General features: G+C 38.6%; 1 protein-coding gene across 1 annotated transcript in view; it reads right to left on the reverse strand.

Moving 5' to 3' along the window:
* Positions 1-23,858, reverse strand: part of NHS (NHS actin remodeling regulator) — a 432,063-nt gene that overhangs the window by 25,984 nt on the left and 382,221 nt on the right. The window contains exons 2-3 of the mRNA XM_021007405.2: positions 22,932-23,084; positions 8,482-8,615 (exon numbers count right to left, since the gene is read on the reverse strand). Of these exons, the coding sequence (XP_020863064.1) occupies positions 8,482-8,615; positions 22,932-23,084 (287 nt within the window). The remainder of the gene's footprint in view (positions 1-8,481; positions 8,616-22,931; positions 23,085-23,858) is intronic.

Consider the following 23,858-nt stretch of genomic DNA (forward strand, 5'->3'; position numbering starts at 1 on the left):
AGTATTCCTGTACCATATACACCCAGATTTTGTTTTGATTTCTGTGGAAGTTACTCACACAACAGAAGTACCAAAATATGTGCAAGAGGAGCAAGAACCAGATTAGGAATTGTTTATAAATGTAAAGAGGGTTATTTCATAGCCAGCCATTCAATTATGCTGAAATAAATGGAAAATTTGCAACATATCACCTTTCTAAATCAAATTAATATGCCTCTGGTGCAGTAGAGAAAGTGCTGGATTTGGGGTCTCAGTTTTAGTTTCCTCATCTGTATTAGTGGGCATAAATATATAAATATAAATATGAGAAGATATTTATAAAGTGTTTTGTACACCATAAAGCCTTAAATGCTAGATATTTCTTCAACGTTAAATGCTAGATATTTCTTCATCACAAGACTTAACATTAACCAGACCTCTTTGGTTAACATTTAGATTAAAGGCCTTAGATCTGTATTAACTGTGACACCTACACAAAAAATAAAATAGAAAACTGAAGCTAAAGTTAAATGTTCCCTTAAAAATACAAATGAAAACCCTCGAATAATTGAGAAAAAAGGTATTCATTTATACAGTTTTGTTTTCCTTTGAATTATTCAGATAATTTCTTCAAATTTCTTCTGTACCTCAGTCTATATAATAAGAACATGGAGAACTCTGGGAGACTTCAATGGAAAGCTATATAGGTAATTTGAGGATCAACAAGTTAGACATGTGAGGCCATATCATAGAAGCCCTAATCAACTGAGAGAAGAAAGGATGATTTAACAATGGTGTTCAATAAATATTTAGGCATGACAAAGTATTTGGGTATTTCAGATAATACAGTAATACCAAATTTTCAATTCAGTAGGTAAGATAAGTGCACAGATAATATAAGTACCCTAGGAGAGGGATGAACAAATGTTCTATAGAAATTCAGAGATGGTAGAGATAATTTCTGGCTGAGAGGATTTGGTAAAGCTTATTATTGGAGGTGGCATTTCAACTAGGCCTTAAAGGCCGAGTTGGATTTTAATAGGTAGAGATGAGAAAGAGGACAGAAGGAATTGTAGTAGCAGAGGCATAGAGCTGGGAAAGCACAGATCCTATCTTCAAGAATGATGAATTTGGCTGGAACATAAAGGAGTATTGGGGTGATAAAGCCTGAAAGGTAGAATGAAGCCAGATCATGGAAGGCCTTCCTTGAAGCTAGGCAAAGAAGTTGGAGTTTTATTTAGCAGGTAATAGAGGCTTTTGAGAGAGCCTTGTGGTATGAAGGGTTCTTCTTATATGAAGGATAACAACTGGCCCATTATCATCTTTTTTATTTAAAATAAAACAAGAGAAAATGGGTTAAACTATAGTAGGAAAGAATCCAGTTTTGCTTTGTTTTTTTATTAACTTGCATGTATAAAGAATATATATATATATATATATATATATACATATATACATATATACATACATATATATGTGTGTGTATATGGAATGTTTAAGTTTTTCAACATGCTTTCCTCACAACAAACTTTTAAGGTAGAAAAAATATTATTATACCCATTTTATAAACAAGGAAGTTGAGGCTCAGAGAATTAAATGATTAGGTTCACTCAGCTAGTAAGTGTCAGGGCCAGAATTTGAATCTATATCTCTCCCATCTCAAAAGTCCAGCACGTTCCCCACTATATGTAATGTGAATTGGAAGGTCTTCAGTTAAATAGAATCTTCTCCAGATACTGAGGATCATTAAATAGTGTAATGGGTTCCTGACCATTGATGGGGGTTGAGGATTATGTTCCCTTTCATTGACATCTTTAGAAATCATCTGTCAAGGATGTATAATCTAGCTTCTGAGGACAAAGAGCTCACTAGCTTACCTAAGAGGGTAGCATGGTATGCAATGGAGAGAACCAAGGTTCAGATACTAGGCTGTGTTTACAATACCTGTGTAAACCAGGATAAATCATTTCACTGGGCACCAGTTTTCTGATCTGTAACATAAGGGTGTTGGACTTAATTGTCTCTGAAATTCCTTCCATTTCTACTGATCTCTGAACTATATTTTTAAACTGTTATTTGCTTTGTGACTTATCTACCTTCTTCACTGATTATAGCTGCTCTGAAGACACATTTCTTGAATATCTTGAATATGTGCAATTACTAGAGTGAGTGGTCACATCTCTGGACTGTGGCCAAGAAGACCTAAGTATTGACTTTGGTGCCTTCTACTACTTATTTCAACTCAATTTAACGAACATTTATTAAATACCTGCCATACTCAAGACCTAGTGTTTTCTCCCTTAGTCTGTCTGGTGTGAAGGTATACTTGTGTTATGTGTCTTTTTTTTTTTTTGTTAAAATCTCTTTGTTGCTACAATTTGTTAGTTTGTGAAAGGGACAAACTTTCAATCATTAACATTGTTATATCTTTAAGATGCCCTATATTTTTTTTGACATTTCCTCCTAGATTAGGGGAAAACAGGACCTAATTTCACCTAATTTGGAAAAGCATAACATCGTAAACCCAGTGTATGAAAATAAGTTAACTTCCAACCCCAAAGTTAAAGACTTTAATCACAATAGAGCCTTAACTAGAGTGGGATGACCAGGGACTTGCCCCTAAGATCTCAGAAGGGGATTGATATCACTTACATTCCTTAGAATCTTAGAAATGAATGAGTTTAACATCTACTTATCAAGATTAGTAAAATAGGAAGCTACTAGGTGGTCTAGTGATTCTTTGCTGCCTGTCCTGGAGTCTTTGTCTCCCCTACTCATTCAAGTGAATTTGTCTTGATAAACTGATTTGAGGTGTTTTAGTGCTGCCTGCTACAACGATATTTAGTGAAGCTTGTTGCATTCATAAAAATTGTAGGGTTCTGGGGGCAGCTAGGTGGTGCAGCAGACAGAGCTCTGGCCTTGGAGTCAGGAGGATCTGAGTTCAAATCCAGCCTCAGAAATTTGACACTACTTTTGTGACCCTGGGCAAGTCACTTTTGCCTCACCAAAAAGCAAAAAACAAAACAAAATTATTAGGTTCGCCTTTCCATCACCCTAATTTTCTGTACTCTAGACTAAGTAATTCTTGCCACTCAAGCTCCAGCAAATGTCAGGATGTCAGTGTGTCCAGTCTCCCCAGCAATGCTGTAAAGATCATCTGGGATTTCATGGCTCACTGCCTTGAATTCTAAAGAAATTGGCCTATATGAAAGTTAAGAATCTTACCTCTGCAGAAAAATTATTCCCACTCACTAATGAATAACTAATAAGCTCTGACTATCTAAACCATTGGACTTAAGGAGTTCCCAAAAATAGTTTGATGTAATATTGACCAACCCATTCCCAGAAATATGCTTAATATCCTTACATTGGATGATGACTCAAACTTAAAATGAAATTGTAGAAGACAGGTTGTGCTTTTTGTCAGAGTTTGGGGGGATAAAATGAAAATTCTGTATAAACTTGAGGTCCTGATTTTCTCTCTTGAATCTGTGGTCCTTGTTATACATCAAGTAAGGTTTCCATCTCGGGGGCATACTTATCTTTCCCTCAAGGCTAAGATCTAGCACAACAACTGTTCCCAAGTCTTACTAGGGACTGTACTAGGGAGTCTAATGCAGGATGAGATACTGAGAAGCTTCTGAAAAATGTGATATCCATTGAGCTTGAATCACAGATTTGGCTTTCCTGCTGCCAGTAACAGAGTTAGAGTTAAGGTATTGGTTCTTATCAACAAAACTGCAAAATGTTGGCCATGCTTCTGGATGGAGTTAAAAGTCACTAAACTGTGCATACTCTTTGGCCCAGCATTACCACTTCAAGGCTTATACCCCAAAAAGATTTTTAAAAAAGAGGAAAAAGATGCATATGCAGAAAAGTACCTACAGCAGCTCTTTTTTTGTTGCAAAGAGCTAGAAACAAAGAGGAATTGCTGAACAAATTATGGTATAATGGTATGTTACTTTGCTGTAAGAAATGATGAAAGAGATAGCTTTGGAGAAACCTGGGAAGACTTGTATGGATTAATGCAGAGTGAAGCCCTTCAAATACCACAAGTGATCCTATTCCATCCGAAATTTCTTCAGCAGTTTGCTGCCTCAGTCATCCCCACTCTATCACTCTCTCCCAGTCTGCTAGCCACTTTTCTACTGCCTACAAACATGTCCATGCTTCTTTCATCTTCAACCCCTCCCTCTCCCCCTCCATCTATCCCTGCTAGATTCCCACATCTCTCCTCCTTTTTGTGACTAAACTCCTTAAAAAGGCCATCTACAAGAGGTGCCTGTACTTCCTTTCCTCTCTCTCTCCTTAACTCTTTGCAGTCTGGCTTCTGACTTCCTCATTCAACCAAAACTACTCTCTCCAAAGTTACCAATGATCTCATTCCCAAATCCAATACCTTGTCTCAATCCTCATCCTTCTTGACCTCTGACCTCTCAACAGCTGCTGACACTGTTAATTATCCTCTTCTTGTTGATACTCTCTTCTTTCTATGTTTTTATGACACTATTCTCTCCTACTTCTCTTCCCAGTCTCTTTTGCTATATTTCCATCTAGGTCACCACTGGTAACTGTGAGTGTCCCACAGAGCTCTCTATCTGGGCTCTCATCTCCCTTTATATTATTTCATTTAGTGATTTCATCAGCTTCCATGCATTGATTAAATCATCATCTCTATGTTAATAATTCTCAAATCTACTTATCCAGCCCTAATGTCTCTGATGACTTCCAGTCTTACATTGCCAGTGGCATAGTAGATATCTCAAACTGAAAGTCTTATAGACATTAAAATCAATATATCCAAAATTGAACTCATCTTTCTCCTCAAACCCTCCCTTCTTCCAAACTTTCTTTTCTTTTCTTTTTTTTTTTTTTTGGTGAGGCAATTGGGGTTAAATGACTTGCCCAGAGGCACACAACAAGTAAGTGTTATATGTCTGAGACTGGATTTGAACTCAGGTCTTCCTGACTCCAGGGCCAGTGCTCTATCTACTGCATTACCTAGCTGCCCTCAAACTTTCTTAATATGGTCCATTGATGGGGGTTGAGGATTATGTTCCCTTTCATTGACATCTTTAGAAATCATCTGTCAAGGATGTATAATCTAGCTTCTGAGGACAAAGAGCTCACTAGCACTATCCTCCAAGTCCCCCAGGGTTGCAACCTAGGTATCATCCTTGATTTTTTTTTTTGATAAACAATGGGGTTAAGTGACTTGCCCAGGGTCACACAGCTATTAAGTGTCAACAGGCCAGATTTGAACTCAGGTCCTCCTGACTCCAGGGCTGGTGATCTATCCACTGCACCACCTAGTTGTCCCCATCCTTGACTCTTGCTCTCCATATGTAATCTATTGCCATGCCTATTGATTTTTATTTTTGTGACATGTCTCAAATATACCCTTTTCTCTCCTGTGATACTGCACCCTCCACTCACCTGACAAAGTAATCTTCCTAAGGCACAGGTTTGCAAAACATTTTATATATGTTATCCCATTTGCAATTCACTACAACTCTATAAGGCAGGAGTTATTATTATCTCCATTTTATAGATGGAGAGACTGACTGAGAAAGGTTGTGCTATTTGCCCAGGGTTACATGACTACTAAGTTTCTGATGTGGAATTTAAATTCGAGCTCTCCTAACTTCAAGTTTAATGCTCTAGCCACTCGTACTATATAAAACCTCTCTGCTGAAACCTTCTGCCCTCATTCCTAAATAAATAGCATACATGCCACTTAAAAATGTTTTTCTAGGATGGAGGCTGGTCATGTGGATTAATGCTTGCTAAACAATTGCTCTCGTGCTCTTGCTGAGAAAGTGTGGCTCATGAGAAAAAAAAATTTTTCTGCATTACAGATGTGGCACATTTATAATTAAGCCAGGCCAGACCCAAACTTTGAAAGTCCTTTAGATCTGGAGGCATAGATTTTAGTGGGGTTTTCAGGGACCCAGTCAAAAAAACTTCAAAGTAGCGAACATTTGTTTTCAAGGTTCCCCAGCCTCTCCTTTTGTCCCATCATATATAGCAAGGATTCTTAACCTTTTTGTGTCATTAACCCCTTTAACCATCTAGTGAAGCCTAAGGATTCCTTCTTAGAATGATGTTTTTTAAATGTATAAAATAAAATGTATAGGATTACAAAAGAAACCAATTATATGGCAATAGTTGTAAAAATATATATTTTTTAAAGTCTGCAGACCCCAGATCAAGAAACTCTGCTCTATGGTGTCCCTCCACCCTCCAGAGTTTCTGTTTATTCTTTCCTTTCCATTATTTGGAACTCAGAAACTCATTCACACTATGATATAAATCACTGACATGGCTTAATAGGTTACTTCTCCCAAGGACAGTTGTATTTTAAAAAGGAACAAAAGAATCTCTAATTGTAAAATTGCAGACATTGGTGGGCTAGATGTACAATATATATTTGGGGGGAGGTTCCTCGACCTCTTGAAATCATGTCATTGAGGCAGTTGCATACTCTGTCTACCTATAAGACCAACCCTGTTGAGGGAATTCCATGCTAATCAGATCTTTGTTACTCTCACTGCTTTTTCAGTCCACAAGCATTTTGTGCATCTAAATTGGCAAGTTTGGTTTCCTGCAAGTTTTACTTGAAGAATCTCTGGTTCAAATTAAGTATGAATAAACTAAGTACCGCTCCTCCCACTTGTGGGAGCCAGGGGGTTACTTTGAAGTGGTCACTAAAGAAGGGGGGCAGAAGGTTTCTCTCAGCGGTGGTCTTTATGGTAGGCTTTCCCATCTGGGAGGAAAGTTGGGTCCTTTTACAACTGGGACTAATCATTGACTGAAAATTGGTCTAAAGAGTGTACGAAACTGGCAGTCAGCCAAGGGCTCTAGCCACAGGAGGAGGTGGCTGTACAAATGAGGGGAGGAAAACCAGTGGGTCAACCCATAACATTCGGGAGCTTCCCCTCCCCATTTCCTCACCCCTAGCCCCTTGCAAAAGTGTCACTAGAGACAGTTATAGTATTTGATTGCTTCTCTAGTGAAGCAGGTCAGGGAGTGCAATGTGGAAGTAGTATAACATGTCAGAAATTATGTATATGCATCCAGAGTACTTTAAATGTCATGTGGGGGTCAGGGAATTTCTTTCATTTGCCATCAAATCATGAAAATAGTGTCCTTTCCACTGAGAGTTGAGTTCTTTAATGGAGATGCTACTGAATAGGACTTGATGCTTTCATTTAGGGACCCACCCACTGGGAAACCAGCAGCATCAAATCTCTGGTAACTTCTGCCATCCTTTTGCATATCATCACAGCAGACTTAAATGTGGTAGGACTCTATGATCTCTCCTAGACCTTCCCTACTGTCAGGACTGTGGTTACATTCATTTTATTTCAGCTGTGCACCCATCACTCTCACTGTTCTCACATCCGCATATTCATAGCACTGGTATCAAAGGTGGTAGTACAGAAGCCCACACAATGTAGGGACCATAGACTTTAGAGCTAGATAGCACCTGCTTCAAAAAAGTACAAGACTCTTTGTAGAGTAATATGGGGTTCAACAATCATCGAAAGATTGGGACATTGCTACTTGTGATATCCCTATTGTCTCATGATCCTAAGGATGTCAGGGTCATATATTTAGAGTTGGAAGGGACTTACAAACTACCAAGTCCAACCTCCTCATTTTACAGACGAAGAAATTGAGTCTGAGACAGATTGGGATGCCTGGGTTCACAAAGCTAAGTAAATGTCTGAAACAGGTCTTCTTGATTCCAAACCCTTCACTCTCTCTACTTTATCACCTTTAAACCCCTAAGTGTCCAGGTCTTCATTATTCTCATTCTGTGGAGCTATCTTTAAAGTTCAAAGGCAAAAAAATCTTGTAGTGAATAACCCTTGCTGACGATGAGTTTATTCAGGTTTCCCATAATGATGACAGTATATAATCCCACTGCTTGATGCATAGGTCAGACTGTAGGGCATTGACAAAAGACAGTAACATCCAGACTTTGTGGAAGTGCTGAGAAATTCAGCATACAACAATGATTAGATTGGCACACTAAGCAGAGTGGTGGATCTGTTGCCTGAAAATGTTTCCCCATGTTGCAAAACTAAAAACTATGTTGTTAAGAAATTAGCATTATTACTTTTTAAAGAGTAATATTCTTATCTTTATATTATGTCTGTCTGCTACTTAATACATTATTCTAAACTTCTCTTAGATTTTCCCAAACATTCTCCTAACTGTACATGATATTTTGTATTACAATTACCTGTCATCCCTGGTACCTTAACCTGTCATGTCAGTTATCTCTATCTTCAAGGAAATATAAGACAGAGAGAAAAAAACCACAGAGTCTTTTGTTTACAGGTATCCCTCAATCAATCATGGTACCCATCCTGACAGAAGGGCAGAGGTGATCATGCCAACCAGTTACCTAGACTACCTGTTTAGAGCTACATGATAGATCCATACCAATACATGGTAACTCAACAACTTCTGCCCATGGGCAGAAATTCTTACCGCTAAAAAGTGCCGGTCCTTAAGCTCAAGCCTCTTCCTGCCGTAGGATGCAGGTAAAGAAGGAAGTGGGGGTGCTACCACAGAAAGCGGAACAGTTACTCTTTGTTCTCGGTGATCCCCTCGGTTCCGTTGTTCTGTTTTAGGAGAAAGGATAATGAAGATAAAAATTACATTTTCCTTTTGAGGGAGCATTAGCAAAAAGCTAAGAAAAAAATGAGTTTTAACTTGTCTGAAATTGAAAAGATTAAGGTATCTGAAATAATATCTGACTGAACAAAATCTCAGTGCATGCTTAATGTCAACTGGCAGATACATTTCAATGATCTGATCTTACACAGTGTGATATACAGCCCTTATACAGTGTGATAGCTCATTATGAGGGGCAGCTAGGTCGCACAGTGTACCAGGCCTGGAGTCAGAAAGACTCATCTCCTTGAGTTCAAATCTGACTCAGACATTTACTACTTATGTGCAAGTCACTTAACTCTGGTTGCCTCAGTTTCTTCATCTGTAAAATGAGCTGGAAAAGTAAATGGCAAACCACTCCAGTATTTTTGCCAAGAAAACCCTAAGGAGTCAGAAGGAGTTGAAAACAACTGAACAACAACTACACTTATTTTTAAAAGTTCTAGAAGCACTGTGACTTTGGATTTGTCTTGTTTCAACATATTATGAGCAAAAAAAATTTTTTTTGGCTAGGCAATGGGATTAAGTGACTTGCCCAGGGTCACATAGCTAGTAAGTGTTATGTGTCTGAGGCTGGATTTGAACTCAGATCCTTCTGAATCCAGGGCCGGTGCTCTATCCACTGCGCCACCTAGCTGCCCCCAAAATGTTTTCAAAAATTGAACATTGGGAAGTTTTCTTATGTCTATACTGTGGGAAATTTTCATAGAAGAATGGAGGTTCAGAAACAAAAAAGATGGCCATGAAACCTTTGGAACCCCTCTTTTCATATAATCCATAACCCTCATGCCCAACCACATTATTCAATAGGTTATGGGAGTGAACCTTGGGAACAAGGCAAAAGTGAATGATTGGTACAAGGTAAACCATCACCTCTATAAACAAGTCCTTTAAGTAAGGAACTAAAGTGTAACTATGGAGAACCTGAACATCTGTGGTTATTCAGATATGTTGTTAATTTCACAAGACCGATTCATTAAAGTCCCTAGAATGATACTATAATAATACCTTGTAGGTGCTTCCGTGAATCTGCCAGTAAATCATCCCTACTCCTACCTCTCACATTCTCAACTACCCCAAGTACGAGAATCCTAGCATATACATTTGTGCTCAGGAAACCAAAATCCACAGTCCCCTCCCCAAGTAAGAAAGTAAACAAGTTCTGTCATTCAACATTCTATTATTCAGAAATCTCTATTAGCCAGAATCTCTATACTTTCATAACACAGCATTTGATTTTATTAATGCTAATGATGAGAGTTGACATTTGTATTGTATGCTGTGATTTACAAAGAGCATTATGTTTTTTATTTTTTTATTTTGGCTAGGCAATGGGGTTAAGTGACTTGCCCAGGGTCACACAGCTAGTAAGTGTTATGTGTCTGAGACCAGATTTGAATTCAGGTCCTTCTGAATCCAGGGCTGGTGCTCTATCCACTGTACCATCTAGCTGCCCCTACAAAGAGCATTATGAATGCCATCTCATTTGATCCTCTGATCAACCCTGCAAGACAAGGCAAATATGATTAACCCCATGTTATAGATGAAAGGCTTGACTTCAGATCTAGTCTTTTTCTGACACACCATGGCCTTCTAAATTGTCACACCCAAAAATAAACTTGACTTAGTACAGTTTTGGTTCTGTGTATTTTTATTATATTCTAATTCTTTGAAACTTGCATGCATACCAGCTGTCTTCAGGCAGGCCGCCTCAGTGGGGGCTGAGTAGTATTGATCTGGACCAAACAAGTAATCAAATTAATTCACTTCTCATCCATGATCTTTCCCTTCTTCTGTCCCAGTTTCTAATGTACATATTGTTTAGGAATTAAATATTTGCCTCTTTTTAATGAGTGCTGTTATATTTACCATCTAAAAAAATAAATTTAGATGTATAGGAAGGAAAGAACAATTATTTATTAAGCATATACTTTGTACTAGGCATTATGCTAAGCATTTTACAAATATCTCATTTGGTCCCATAACAACCCTGGGAGGTAGGTGCTTTTATTAACTCCATTTTACAGTTGAAGAAACTGAGGCTTACAGAGGTTCAATGACTTGCCCAGGTGTGTGCGAGGCTGGATACAGTACATTTACCATTGACCAGAGTATTTGATTAGCTAGAGTTATTTCAGAATTATTTCAGAAAAGTTTCCTATACTTCCCTTTTGTGTAGGTATTTCTTTCATAGTGTGTTAAACTGGGGGCAAATTCCAAATCCCAGTTTGTTTGTTTGTCTTTTCTATTTTAAACAGGTTACAGTGTCAATTTCTCCACTGCTAAACTCTCATCCAGGTACTGAGTCAGATTTTTCCTCATAGAACTCTCCAACTCAAGTCCCTGCTTCAGTCAAACAATCAACAAATATTTTTATTAATTGTCTACTTTGTGAGAGGCACTGGGCTGAGGATTCAAAGAAAGGCAATAACACTAAATAAGTCCTCTGAAAGAATAATGGAGGGGACATAAATAAATAGATACATACAGGATACATACAGAGTTTACTCACAATTATTCATCCAGCTCATTCATTAAAGCACATCACTATCCTTCTAAAAGTCCTCTAGATTGGGTTTTCACCGAGTGTGGGCTTTACTCATTGTCCACCCTTATCAACTGCATTCCTGTTCTCTGTAAGTAGGGAAAATATTCTTGTTCTTCTTCATCTTCTGCTGGCAATTTTTTATTTATGCTGTATCTTTCATGCCTAGAACAACCTATCTATTCACCTCCCCTCCCTCTGTTCTTTGCAATCCTTGAACACTAGGCTTAAAAAAAAACAACCCAAAAGCCTACCCCCCCCCCCAGGACACTGTGCCTCCATAATTCAGGACTTCTGAATTCCATATACCATTCCATTGTACCTAATAAAGTGGCATCATATGGGAGAAACAAGCTTTAAAACAGTGCTTTTGCTTTGAGTTAAAAGATTTTTTTCACCCAGTGAATAATTTTAGAAGGCGGAATATTGTGAACTCTACACCTTTCAATTAATTGTGTGACTGTGAAGATTAGGAAGCCTGCTGTTGAAAATCATCTGCAAAAGCTTGCAGTTTCCTTTCTCATAATTTCCTCAAGGATACTCTTGATGTGAGTATAAATCATTCTCATCTTGGAAACTAAAAATGCTTTCAACAGTCTCAAGTTACTAGATGACACAAACCCCCATCTGTTTAATACCAATATTCTCCCTGTAATACTATATATCTGGCAGTCATGAGACACCATAATCTCCAAAGAATCAAAATTTTACATCAATAGAGAGATTCACGTAGGTCTTACTAGTCTTTGTCATATTAACCATGTCTGGCATGCAAGAAGTGGCGGGAAAGATATCCAGACAAGAAAGGAGATTGCCCAATCAAGGTAAGGGATAGCAGAAAGCCTTAATACTACACTACAAAAAGGTAGAAGACCTAGAGGAGGCTTCTAGAGCATCAGGTTAATTCTCTCCATTGAGGGTTTATAGGAGGAAAAAGGATAAGGAATGTACAGGATAGAAGAGCGTAGATGGGTTCTCTACCATTAGAACGAATATACATGCCATCCAGATCATAGATCCATTTAAGTATATATTTATATGTTGTTTATTTAACATGCCATTTATGCCATTTCTATATAATTGCTTATATTACATTTATTCCTAATTTATGCACTTTCTGGGAATCCATGTCCTGAAAGGTTGAATATGAGTTCTAAGCATGAAGAGCCTCTGAGCATGGGAGGTTTTGAAAAGACCGGGGAGAGGTCTTATGAAGAACAAGAAAGAGGCAGCTAAGAGGAAGAGGCAAGAGAGAGGGACCTGGTAGAAGGCTCATGGCCATAAGTTAACAGTCCAAATAAAGCTAGCCATGGGGACCAGCTCAGCCTTAGAGAACACCTAAGGCTTCTGTGATCATCTGCAGCCCACTACTATTAAGAATTTCTCTAGCACCTTTCCATGAATCACTAATTATCTCCCTCCGTCTGTGTTGGGAACCAAGTCTCGAACTCCCAAGAAACTTGCTTGAGGTGGCAGAGGGGTTGGGTGCACAGAACCCTTAATGTTTAATTGATGGGTCTATTTACCTTTCATTTAATTCATCACATGCTGTATGTTTTTTTCTGTGTTTGTTAGCTGGAATAGAAGAGATTTCATGGAATTGAGGGTTCAGAGTTATGGGTTGAGAAGATAGACTCTAAAAGAGCCACGAGACTGAGGAGAGCCCCAAAAGAAGGACTATACTGGATTAAACTACACACTGACATGTTCCATCTTAACACCTACCCAGACCATACACATATTCTGAGATGAAAAGTTTCTTTATTCAGTCTCTCATCCTTTACCAACCATCTTTTTCCTTTCAGTGAAATGAGCAGCTTTTAAATTCTTTTTGAATAGAGTACAATCAACTTTGACCCTAACAAGGAAGGCTAAAAGCATCATTCATTAAGATGAGAAGGAAGACTTCATTAATATTCCTATCTTTTCAACTCCATTCTTCACTCTTAGCCCTCCCCCTTATTTGCCCTAGGTTAAGAAACAGGAATGGCAGCATCTACAATTTACCTGTAACCCTACGGAAAGATAGTAACAGTGAGCTGGAGCTTATTTATTCTTATTTATTCCTATAGGTCAAGTGTATTTTACTGAGAAACTTGATAGAAAAGGAAATCTTAAATGTAAATAATATTTTCCCATGATTTACTAATCTCTAACTTGGGGTCTTTAAAAAAAATACAGAGTACAGAACTGCTAAGGGGATGGCTTCAATGAACTTTGCCACTGATTGCTTTATAACTCTAGATGAGTCATTATTCTTTAGTAAATGGCAGTATAAACTCTGATGAAGAGTACTGAGGGTGGCCAGCAGACCACGCCCAAGATGCCCAAATGATTTCCTTTTCTTTCTCCACTTTAAAGTGAAAATATCAAGGGAAAATGTATAAATTTACTATATTTTGAGTAAAAACAATATATTTCATTTGACTAGGGACAGCTCAACTAAACTATCAACACCAAATGTCTCAAATGGTGTTATATACTTTGTGGGAACTATTAATCATGATGGAAGTAAGAATCACTTAAGACTGTAGGGGAAAGAGACCGGGATTTGGAGTTAGGAGACATAGGTTTAAGTCACATACTTGCTGCTTTTAGCTGTGTGTGTGTCATTCAGTCTTTAAAGTCTCTGAGCCTCAGATTCCCTATCTATAAAATGAAGATAATAATACTTATACTGCCTACCTCATAGAGTTTAATAATTCAATTTAAAAAGCCATTTATTAAGACAGAGGCAGTGTGCGCTTGTAGCCAAGAAGACCTGGGTTCAGGTCCCACCATATACTGCCTATGTGACCCTGGGTGGGCTATTTAATCTCTTGATGCTCTAAACAAATTTTAAATTGCAAGTTTCAAAGGGATGCTAACTTGCTTTGGTATAGCAAATTTCCTCAACCAGGGGCTCCTTATAACAATGAAACCACGGGTCTAGTCCATATTTCTATCTTCATTTAGCACTCACTATATGCACTAGGCTAGACATTGAGGAGATACAAAGGCAAAAAGAAACACTGCCTTCTCCCAGTGAGCTTCCAATCTCTTGTGGGTAGGTAGGAGGGTTAGCTAGGCAGGGAAATAAGGAAGTGGTGAGGAAGGTATCCTGCCAGTATTAAAAGGGCAGCTAAGTGGCACAGTAGATAGAGTTCCGGCCTTGGAGTCAGGAAGACCTGAGTTCAAAGCTGATCTCAGTCATATGACACTTAACTAGCTGTGTGGCCTCGGGCAAGTCACTTAACCCAGATTGCCTCACCAAAAAAAAAAAGTGCAAGGGTGTTTTTGGAGCAGCTAGGTGGCACAGTGGATAGCGCACCAGACCTGAAGTCAGGAGGGCCTGAGTTCAAATCCAGCCTCAGACCAAACATTTGACACTTACTAGCTGTGTGACCCTGGGCAAGTTGCTTAACCCCAATTGCCTAAAATAAAAAATAAAAAAAAATAAAATGCTAAAGAAAAGGATCCCATAATACTCTTATGAATCCACAGCCATCTGTCAGATTCAATAAGGCCTCAACTGGGTTATGGTTCTCAGGTCAATTTATGGAAAGCATTTGCACTATGCCCAGGCTTCACTCATAAACCACCTGCCATCAGGACATTTCAATAGATTCTGCATGCCTTGAGGCATGTAACTTACCATTTGAGTGAGTGCCAGCTATCAGATAATCAAAGATAAAGAGAGCCCTAGTGTAGTTCTAGTCTCAAAATGTCCCTTTGACCAATGCACACAAAATGAAATTTCATCTAGGGCATGCAAGAGAAACTAGTTCTTCCTTCCCCTTCCATTTCTTCCATCCTTCTTGTTCCATCTGCCACCCTCCCCCCAATTTGACACAGTTTCTGACTCAGCCAGGAAGACCTAGGTTCAAATACCTTCTCCAGTATTTACTAGATTGTTGAGATATCTTTGGAATACCCATTCATTCACAGGCACATCTGTCCATACATGGGAGAATTTCCATGTTAATTGTAATATGTAGACACAGAGAGCTATTTTATTTATTAACTGTCATAACTAACAAGCTGTGTGACCTTGGGGCAAGTAACTTAATCTGAGTTTCTTCCATTGTAAAATGGGAATGACAGCATTACTTCATAGAACTATTGTCAAGTTCAAGCACCAAATTTTGGAACACTAAATAAATATGGGCCGTTACCAATATCCTATCTTATCTTAGATACATAGCCAGATTAATCAAATTTCAACCTAGGTTTTTCTATTTATTTAGAACTACATTTGAATAGTTTAGTCTCTGTTAGTAAGGAATTAACCATCCAATCTTTGTTTCCTTGTTTCTCCTCCTTCCTTTTCCAGCTTCTTGGACAATGTTGCTCTTTAGCACCATGACCAAAGTGGGTGGAGGAAAAGGAAGATGAAACATTCAAAAAAATCAGATGAAGTTCTTGCTAGCAGTTCTTGCAAAAATGGTTAGGGGTGGGGGGTGGGGGTAGAGTAGAAATTGGAAACTGGTAAGACTATTTGTGATGCTATCCTCATTAGATAAAATGGACATAACATTGAGTGAAGGCTAAATAAATACATTCCAAGCTACCCTTTTCAAATGCAACACTCCAGGCCATTGAAACCCAATTGTACCATTGATCTTGACTCAAGATAAACAAAGTAAACAGTCACCTATGCACGGGGAGCTAGCTCTGTTGTCTGTTAGGTCCTTAAAGGTGAGCTACCTTACAGCCAGAAAACCAAAGAATCTTAGAGGTGGAAGGGACAATAGAGATCATATTATCCATCCTGTTAATTTTACAGCTGAGGAAACTGAGCAAGAGTGTGACTTAAGCACATAGGAGGGAAACAAACATTTATTGAATACCTATTCTGTGCCAGGCAGTATGCTAAGTGCTTTAGAAATATCATCTCATTTGAGCTTTTTAACAACCCTGGAAGGGGGAACGTGGTGTTGGTGCTATCATTACCTCTGTTTTATGGGTGAGGAAACAGGAATACAGAGGTTAAGTGATTTACCCAGGATGACATAGTTAATAAATATCTGAAGGCTAGATTTTAACTCATGTCTTTATGACTCCTGTCCCAGTGCTCTATCTACTCTGCCACCTTGTTGCCTCAAACTGAACACTGCTGAAAAATTCAGCTAGATCCCAGATTTCTTGACCCATTACATGGCTTGGGAGTTAGACAACAAGTTCTCTCAGTAACTAACTACATTACAAGTAGTGGATTTCGTGATTTGTATGTGTTTCAAAAATTGTACTTATTACAAATATGTTGGAATGAATAACATTCTTTTAAAGTGTGTTGCTATTATAGCTGGTTTGGAATAACAATGTAGACTAGGACTAGGTGGCTTCCCTCTTGGGAAACATTGGTCACACAATCTCAGCATCTCAGAGTTGGAAAGAATCTCAAAGGACATTTATTCCAAGAAGCACCTTCTGTAGCATCTCATTTGATGAACCTTTGATTGTAGGCCTCTAGTGTTAGACTGTGAGGTGGCACAGTGAATAGCACACTGGACCTGGGGTTAGGAAGAGCTGAGTGCAAATCTGGATTTAGACACTTATTAAGTGTTTGATCCTAGACAAGTCACAACCCCTATCTGCCTCAGTTTCCTCAACTATAAAATGGGGATGATAATAATAGCACCTACCTCCCAGTGTTGACGTGAGGATAAAGTAAGATGATATTTGCCAAGTGTTTGGCAAATTGTAAAGTCTTATATAAATGTTGTGATTGTTATAATGATGATGGTGAGGGTGATCCTCCCAGATCAGCCCTTTTCACTTTTGCATGGCTCTAATTATTAGGAATATTTTTCTGTCTCAAGCCTAAATTTGCATTTTTGCAATTTCCACTCACTGCATCTTGTTTTGTACTCTGGGGCCAAGCAGATCAAATCTAATCCTTTTTTCATATGCCAGTCCTTCAAAAAGCAGAAGACAGCTGATATGTCCTCCCTAAGTCTTCTCTTCCCTAGGCTAAGTATCCTTAGTTCAGATGAGTGGTCTCAAGGTCTCAATGGTATGGCATGGTCTCAAGGCCCTTTACCATCTGTTCACACTTTTTTGGACATTCTCCAATTAATAATCCTTCCTGAAATATGGCACACTAAACTGAACACAACATTCCAGATATAGTCTGATTAGTGCAATCACCCCTCCATTTTCTAAAGAATGCCTGTCAGTGTAATCTAAGATCATGTTTACTTTATGACTTCCGTTTAATATTTTTGACTGATACTGAGATTGTGGTCCTCTAACACTACTAGATTTTTTCACAGAAGTTATTGTCTTAACTATTATTCCCACCTCCCTCAAGAAGTTAATTTTTGAACCTAAGATTAAACTTTCTCTGATTAAATTCAGCCCATTGTTGTAGATTACTGACATCTCTTTGGTATGGTCATTCACTCACAGGCCCAAATCGGAGATATTCTATTCTATTCATATAACTATTACATTTGTTAACTATCAAGACTCAGAAATAGGAAGAATTTAAGAGAGGCACATCTCAGAATAGATCTGGAGTATTGTGCTTAATTCTGGGCACAATATTTTGAGAAGAACACTGAAAAAATCAGAGGGTGTTCAGAAGAAGCAACCAGAATGGAGAGTCTGGAAACCATGCCATTTGAGGAAAAAAGAAAAGAACTGTAATCATAATTGATGTATGACTTTACATTTGTTATTTTGTTTGAGCTTCACAATAACAATACTAACTAGCATTTATATAACCTTTGAGGTTTGCAAAGTGCTTTACAAACATTATCTCATTTGATCCTCACAACAACCCAGGGAGGTACTCTTATTATCCCCATTTTACAGATGAGAAAACTGAGGCAGACAGAGGTTAAGTGATTTGTCCAGGGTCACACAGTGAAAATAGCATAGCGCCAGAGGTGGAATTCAAAGTCGTATTTCCTCTGACCCCAAGTCCAACACATGTTCCACTATACCACACTGCCTCAAGCCAAGACATTTAGCCTCTAGATATAGATGCTCAACCTTGAAAGGGAGACTTTACAATTATATTCAGATATTTGAAGGGCTGTCATATGGAAGAGGCCTTATTTTACCTACTTCCAAGAGAAAAGAACTCATACAAATGGGTGGAAGTTCTAAGGAAGTGGATATTCTATCAGTATAAAAATCTTCATAATAATAAGAGATCCCTGAAAATGGAAAGCATGTCCTTAAAAGAAGAGGCAAGACAGTGTTCAAGAAGACTTTGGTTGAAGTCCTGCCTCTGACATGCTGGCTATGGGACCTTGGGCCGGTCATAAACTCAGGGCCTCGCAAGCAAATTTCTAAGGCTATAAATTGCAGAACACTTTTACACTTTCTATATGCCAGATACTATTCTAGTCACTAGGGCTACAATGAAAAGAAACAAAACAATCCCTATTCTGAAGGCATTTCCATTCTACTGGGAGAAAGAACAGGTACATCTAAGTTTATATAGAATACAAGGCAGTTAAATATAAGGGAGGGAGGGTACTACCAAGTGGAACTAAGTAAGGCCTTATGCAGAAGGTTGTGCTTGAACTGTGGCTTGAAGGAAGAGAGAGATTCTGTGAGCTGGAGAAAAGGAAGGAGTGTATTCCAGGCATGGGAGACAATCACTATAAAGGCACAAGATGTGAAATGGAGTGTTGTGTGAGAAGAACAGAAAGATCAGTTTGGCTGGACAGTTGAGTTTGAGAAGGGAAATAATACATAATGAGGCTAGCAAGATAGTTTGGGGATGAAGGTCTAAGGGCTTTGAAAGCCAAATAGAAGAATTTCTATTTTATGCTGGAGATGAGCTAATGAAATCTAAAAAGTAGGGGAATGACATGGTCACATGTGTCCTTAAGGAAAACCACTTTGGCAATTGTATTAGAGAATGAAGTAGGAAAAGGCTTGAGGCTAGGAGACCAATTAGAAGGCTATTGGAATAGCCTATGATAGAGGTGATGAAGCCTTGTATTAGAGTTGTAGCTGTGTGTGTAAGAGAAGGAAACAGATATGAAAGATGTAATGGAGGTAGAAAGATTTGGCAACTAATTGGTTATGTAGGAGGAGGGTGAAGTTTGGAGAAGTGTTAGAGAGTAAGATGAGGAGTGTGATTTTTTTATATGCTGAGTTTGAGGAGATGTCAAGACATTGAGGTGGAAATGTTTATCAGGTAGTTGGAGATCTGAGGACCAGAGCATTATCCTATCCTAGACTTCTCACCCTTCTTCACCTCACATATCAGTTGCCAGATCTTGCTGTTTCTGCCTTCACAGCAATCTTTCAAATCCATGTCCTCTCTGCTTACCCAGCTACCACCTTAATTCAGATCCTTATTGCCTCTAAATAATAAATTTACCTAAGATAATAGATTATTTTAACAATTGGTCTCTCTGACTCAAAATCTCACACTGTTTCAGTACATCTCTATACTATCGCCAAGGTAATTTTTCTTGGGCACAGATCTGACTAAGTGACCCACTGTAGCTCCCTATTATCTCTAGGATAAAATATAAAACCTGGTAATCTTTTAAAACTCTGAAAAACCTGGTTCCTGATTATTTTTCCAGCTTCACTGGACATTACTTCACATTCTAAACTCTGTAATCTAACAAAACTGATCTTCTATCAGTCCCTCACATTTGACACTCCATCTCTCATTTCCAACCTTGTCACTGATTGCACTCCTTCCCTGGTTCTGCCCATTGAGTCCCTCTCTTCCCTTAAAGATACAGCCCAGGCATCATCTTCTGCAGGAAGGCTTTTCCAACCTCCTCCCCCAACTGTTTGTGCCCTCCCTCCCACTTCCTTGTATTTAAGTACTTTGTGTATATTTGTATTTATTTATTAACTTTATATTTTGCATCATAATCTCCCACATTAGAAATGTAAACTCATTACAAGTAGGGATTATTTTGTCCTTTGTACTTGTACCTCCAATACCTTGTACAATGCCTGACACTTCATGGCTACTCAATAAATACTGGTCAACCAAGAGAGCCCAGGGCAGATATTGAGGCAGTAAATATACATGTACAGATGCATGTATGTATGTTTGTATGTGTGATATGCACACACACACATATACACATGTGTATGTATATGTATGTGTGTGTATACATATATAAAAATACATATGGAGAGAGAGACTGACAGGCAGAGCCAGTTAAAGAGAGAAAGAGATAGAAAGATAAAAACAGTTGTGGAGAGAGAGATAGAAAGAGAGGGAAGGGGCTCAATAATTAAGGTCATAGGAATAGATGACATTGACAAATGAAGAGAACATGAAGAAGTAGAGAAAAAGGCCCAGGCCAGCCCTCTTTTATTTGGATCGAAGAGGCTCTGTTATTACTATATAAAGTATAGGGATGGGCTTAGGCAAAAGTTGTGAAGCAGAATCATAAGATGAAAGATATAGAAGAAACCTTGGAGATGATCTAGTCAAATCATTTCATTTTACAGGTGAAGAAACTAAGGTGCAGAGAGGTGAAATGATTCCATGATCAAGGTCACATAGCTGGCAATAAGTTAGGACTGGAAGCCAGGTCTTGACTCCCAGTTCACAGCTCTGCCCATCTTGCTTTGATAAATATTCTTAGGTTTAGTGGTACCAGATTCCTCTTTCATCTCTTCCTACCCTGCAACCTGGTCCCTTCTGAAATCATACAGATTATAAGGTTCTCTTCTCCCCCCCTCGAGGTGATCCCTGTCTTTTCTTAACAATGGGCCTCACCCCTCCCCAAGTGTGGGCATGCACATGCACAAACACATACACACACACACACGTATGTACACATACACACACAGCATACTAAGCAAAGCAGCTAGGGAGAGCGGTTTCTGGTTGGGCCGTAAAAGTGAAAGGAAGAGATGCTTATTCAAGTACTTAGCTCTGGGTACAGTGGAATGTTGGTTTTTAGAAAGCATCCAACTAATAAGACTCAGGAAGGGTCATCATCATTCACTTTTCTCCATACTGTAGGTATTTGTAGGCACTATTCTTGGCCACAAGATGGCAGAATTACATTATCTTGTGAATAAAGGCACTCTATGCATTGAAGACATCGAAAGTCATATTTTAATTTTAATTCTACGATGTTTGTTATGATGCCTGTATTTTTTTGTATAGGCATTATATTTTCGTACTTTTTGCTCCCTGCAATTCTGTTAAGCTTTACTGCACCCTAAATTTGCTACCAAGATGACTTGAAGCAGGCTAGTATGTGATTGGCCATTGGCCCACTACCTTTCCTTCTAAGGTACAGGGTATCACTACTTCTTTTCTTCCCTTTATGATCATTTCTTGAGAACCCCAGGGTAACTTCATTTCCTTAACTTCTAATGTTACTATTAGGGCAAAAACACCATAATGGTGAACAATATTTCCTCATTAATAGTTGAATGAATACTGTTTTGAGTCCTAAAAAAAATACAATCATCATTAGTTAAAAGTAACAAAGACAAAAATAACTTCAACTAAAAGGCTTGGTTTGGCTAGGCTCTTACAAGAGATTGTTTCAGAATTACTGGTTTCATCATTAGTGATTCCCTCTTGGCTAAAGCCCAACCTAGCCTTCTATGTACTAGTTTATCACCACTACCAACCTTCCCTCCACCACCACCACCATCACCATCACCATCTTAAACGTTATCATTAACACTATTATTATTATAATAATAACTCACATTTTGAGTTTTAAGGCATTTTGGAATCTGATATTTTATTTGATCCTTATAATTATCTGAGGTAGGCAGGGCAGATATAATTATCCTTATTTAACAGAAGGGGAAACTGAAGTTTAGAGAAACTTAATTGACTTGAAAAAAGTAACATGGCTACTAAGATCACAAATTTAAATCTAGAAGGTATGTCAGAGATCATATAATCCAACCCCATCATTTTACAGGTGAAACTTTAGCCCAGAAATGTTAAGTGATTTGCCCAAGGTCACATAAGTAATACAGCCAAGATTTGAACCTGGGTCTCCTCATGCCACTAGTTTAATCTACTATACAATGCAACAGAACCAGACCTAGAGCCCAGACCTTCTGACTCCTTGTCTGGGGTGGGGGGGGGTCTTTTCACTATCTCATGCTGTTCACTGATGGCCCTTTTTTAAGTTATTTGTGTACAGAAGATAACCGGCAAGATCCTAAGCTCCTTGAGGTTTGGAATCATTTGTCTTTTTGCACATGGTTGTGGTTCAATAAATATCTTGAATGAGTGCATTCATTTTCAGACTAGTTGTAAAATGAAAGAAGGAGAGTGGTTCTGGAACAGTTATCCTTGAGGGACCCTGACTCTTATCATTATTTATTGGAACATCTGTTTTCAATTGCCAAGAAAAAAAGAAGTTAAGAAATCATTATTGTTTTTGCAATATGTTTAGGTCAGTCCACTCTCCCTTGTGTCTCCCGTGATGATCGTCTTTGTGACTTTCCAAACCAAAACACTCATCCCTGGTTTCTCCTCTCCTATATATGGTGCCTCCCTCTATTAGAATGTTAAGTAAGCTCTTGGGGGATAGGAACCAACTTTTCTTTTGTATTTGAATCCATAGCACTTAGCACAGTGCTTGGCACATAGTAAGGGCTTTATAATTTTTTTTCATTCATTCGCTCACTCACTGAATCATTAACTGCATATCCTTATCATGTCCTCACCAGATATCTCAGTACCCCAAATGGCCCAATCATTCCTTGACCCTTTTCCCATTCTTCTGCCAGGCTCTAATCATCTGGCCTCAGTTACCTCTGCGCAGAGCTTGCAGACTCTGCCTCGCTTGACGATGCAGCTCCTCTACACAGGGGGGCCTTGTTGCGGGAAGGAAAATGTTTCTTTGCTGGTGCCACGGGGCTCGATAATAGACACTCAATTTACTCTCCACGTCCAGGTTTGAGACTGCTGTTAAGGGGAAAAGAAAAAGGCATTTTATATTAGTTGCTTTGGGTTGTCTTATCCCACAGGTGAGCTCATAGTTAAAACTGGACATTATTTCCTGGGAGGAGGAGAATTTGAATCCCATTAGAATTAGAATTTCTTTACCAGAAGGTCAGTTTTCACTATGTTAAGTGACGGATCTCTGGAACTTTGACTCTTATGTCATCATATACCATGGCCTGAATTAACCCTTTCATGTCTTGAATTATGAGACTCCTTCTCCCTTCCCCTTGTGATTGATGAGTGCCTTGAATGACCCCATACATCTATGCAGGCTCCATTCATGCTTCAGACTACTTCTCATCCACCTTTGCACCTGCCACCTTGGCCCACTCTCTGATTTCAGACCATTCCCTCCTTCCAAGAAGTATAATCAAATCAAATACTGCCCAGCTACTAGAAAGAAATCTACTCTCCCATGGCTCCACTAATCATCCCTGTTAACATTCTAGACCCCAATAACCCAGTGTGGCTATCACTTCCCCTATTCATATTATCTCCCACTACTACAATATAAGTTTCTTGAGGACAGAGACTGTTATTACTTTTTAAAAATTGGGTTTTTTATATCTAGTGTTAGCACTTGGCACATAATCAGCATTAATAAATGCTTTCCTTTCATTCATTTCATTTATTCTTTCTGTACCTCTTTTGTCTTACTCTTACCAGGTACTCTTTCTTTGGGGCCCCACAAATTTGAGGCAAACCATGTACAGGAATTAGTTCCTGTTTTAAAAG

Source organism: Phascolarctos cinereus, unplaced genomic scaffold, assembly GCF_003287225.1.
Source record: "Phascolarctos cinereus isolate Bilbo 61053 unplaced genomic scaffold, phaCin_HiC Scaffold_726;HRSCAF=1367, whole genome shotgun sequence".
NCBI classification, from domain to species: Eukaryota; Metazoa; Chordata; class Mammalia; order Diprotodontia; family Phascolarctidae; genus Phascolarctos; species Phascolarctos cinereus.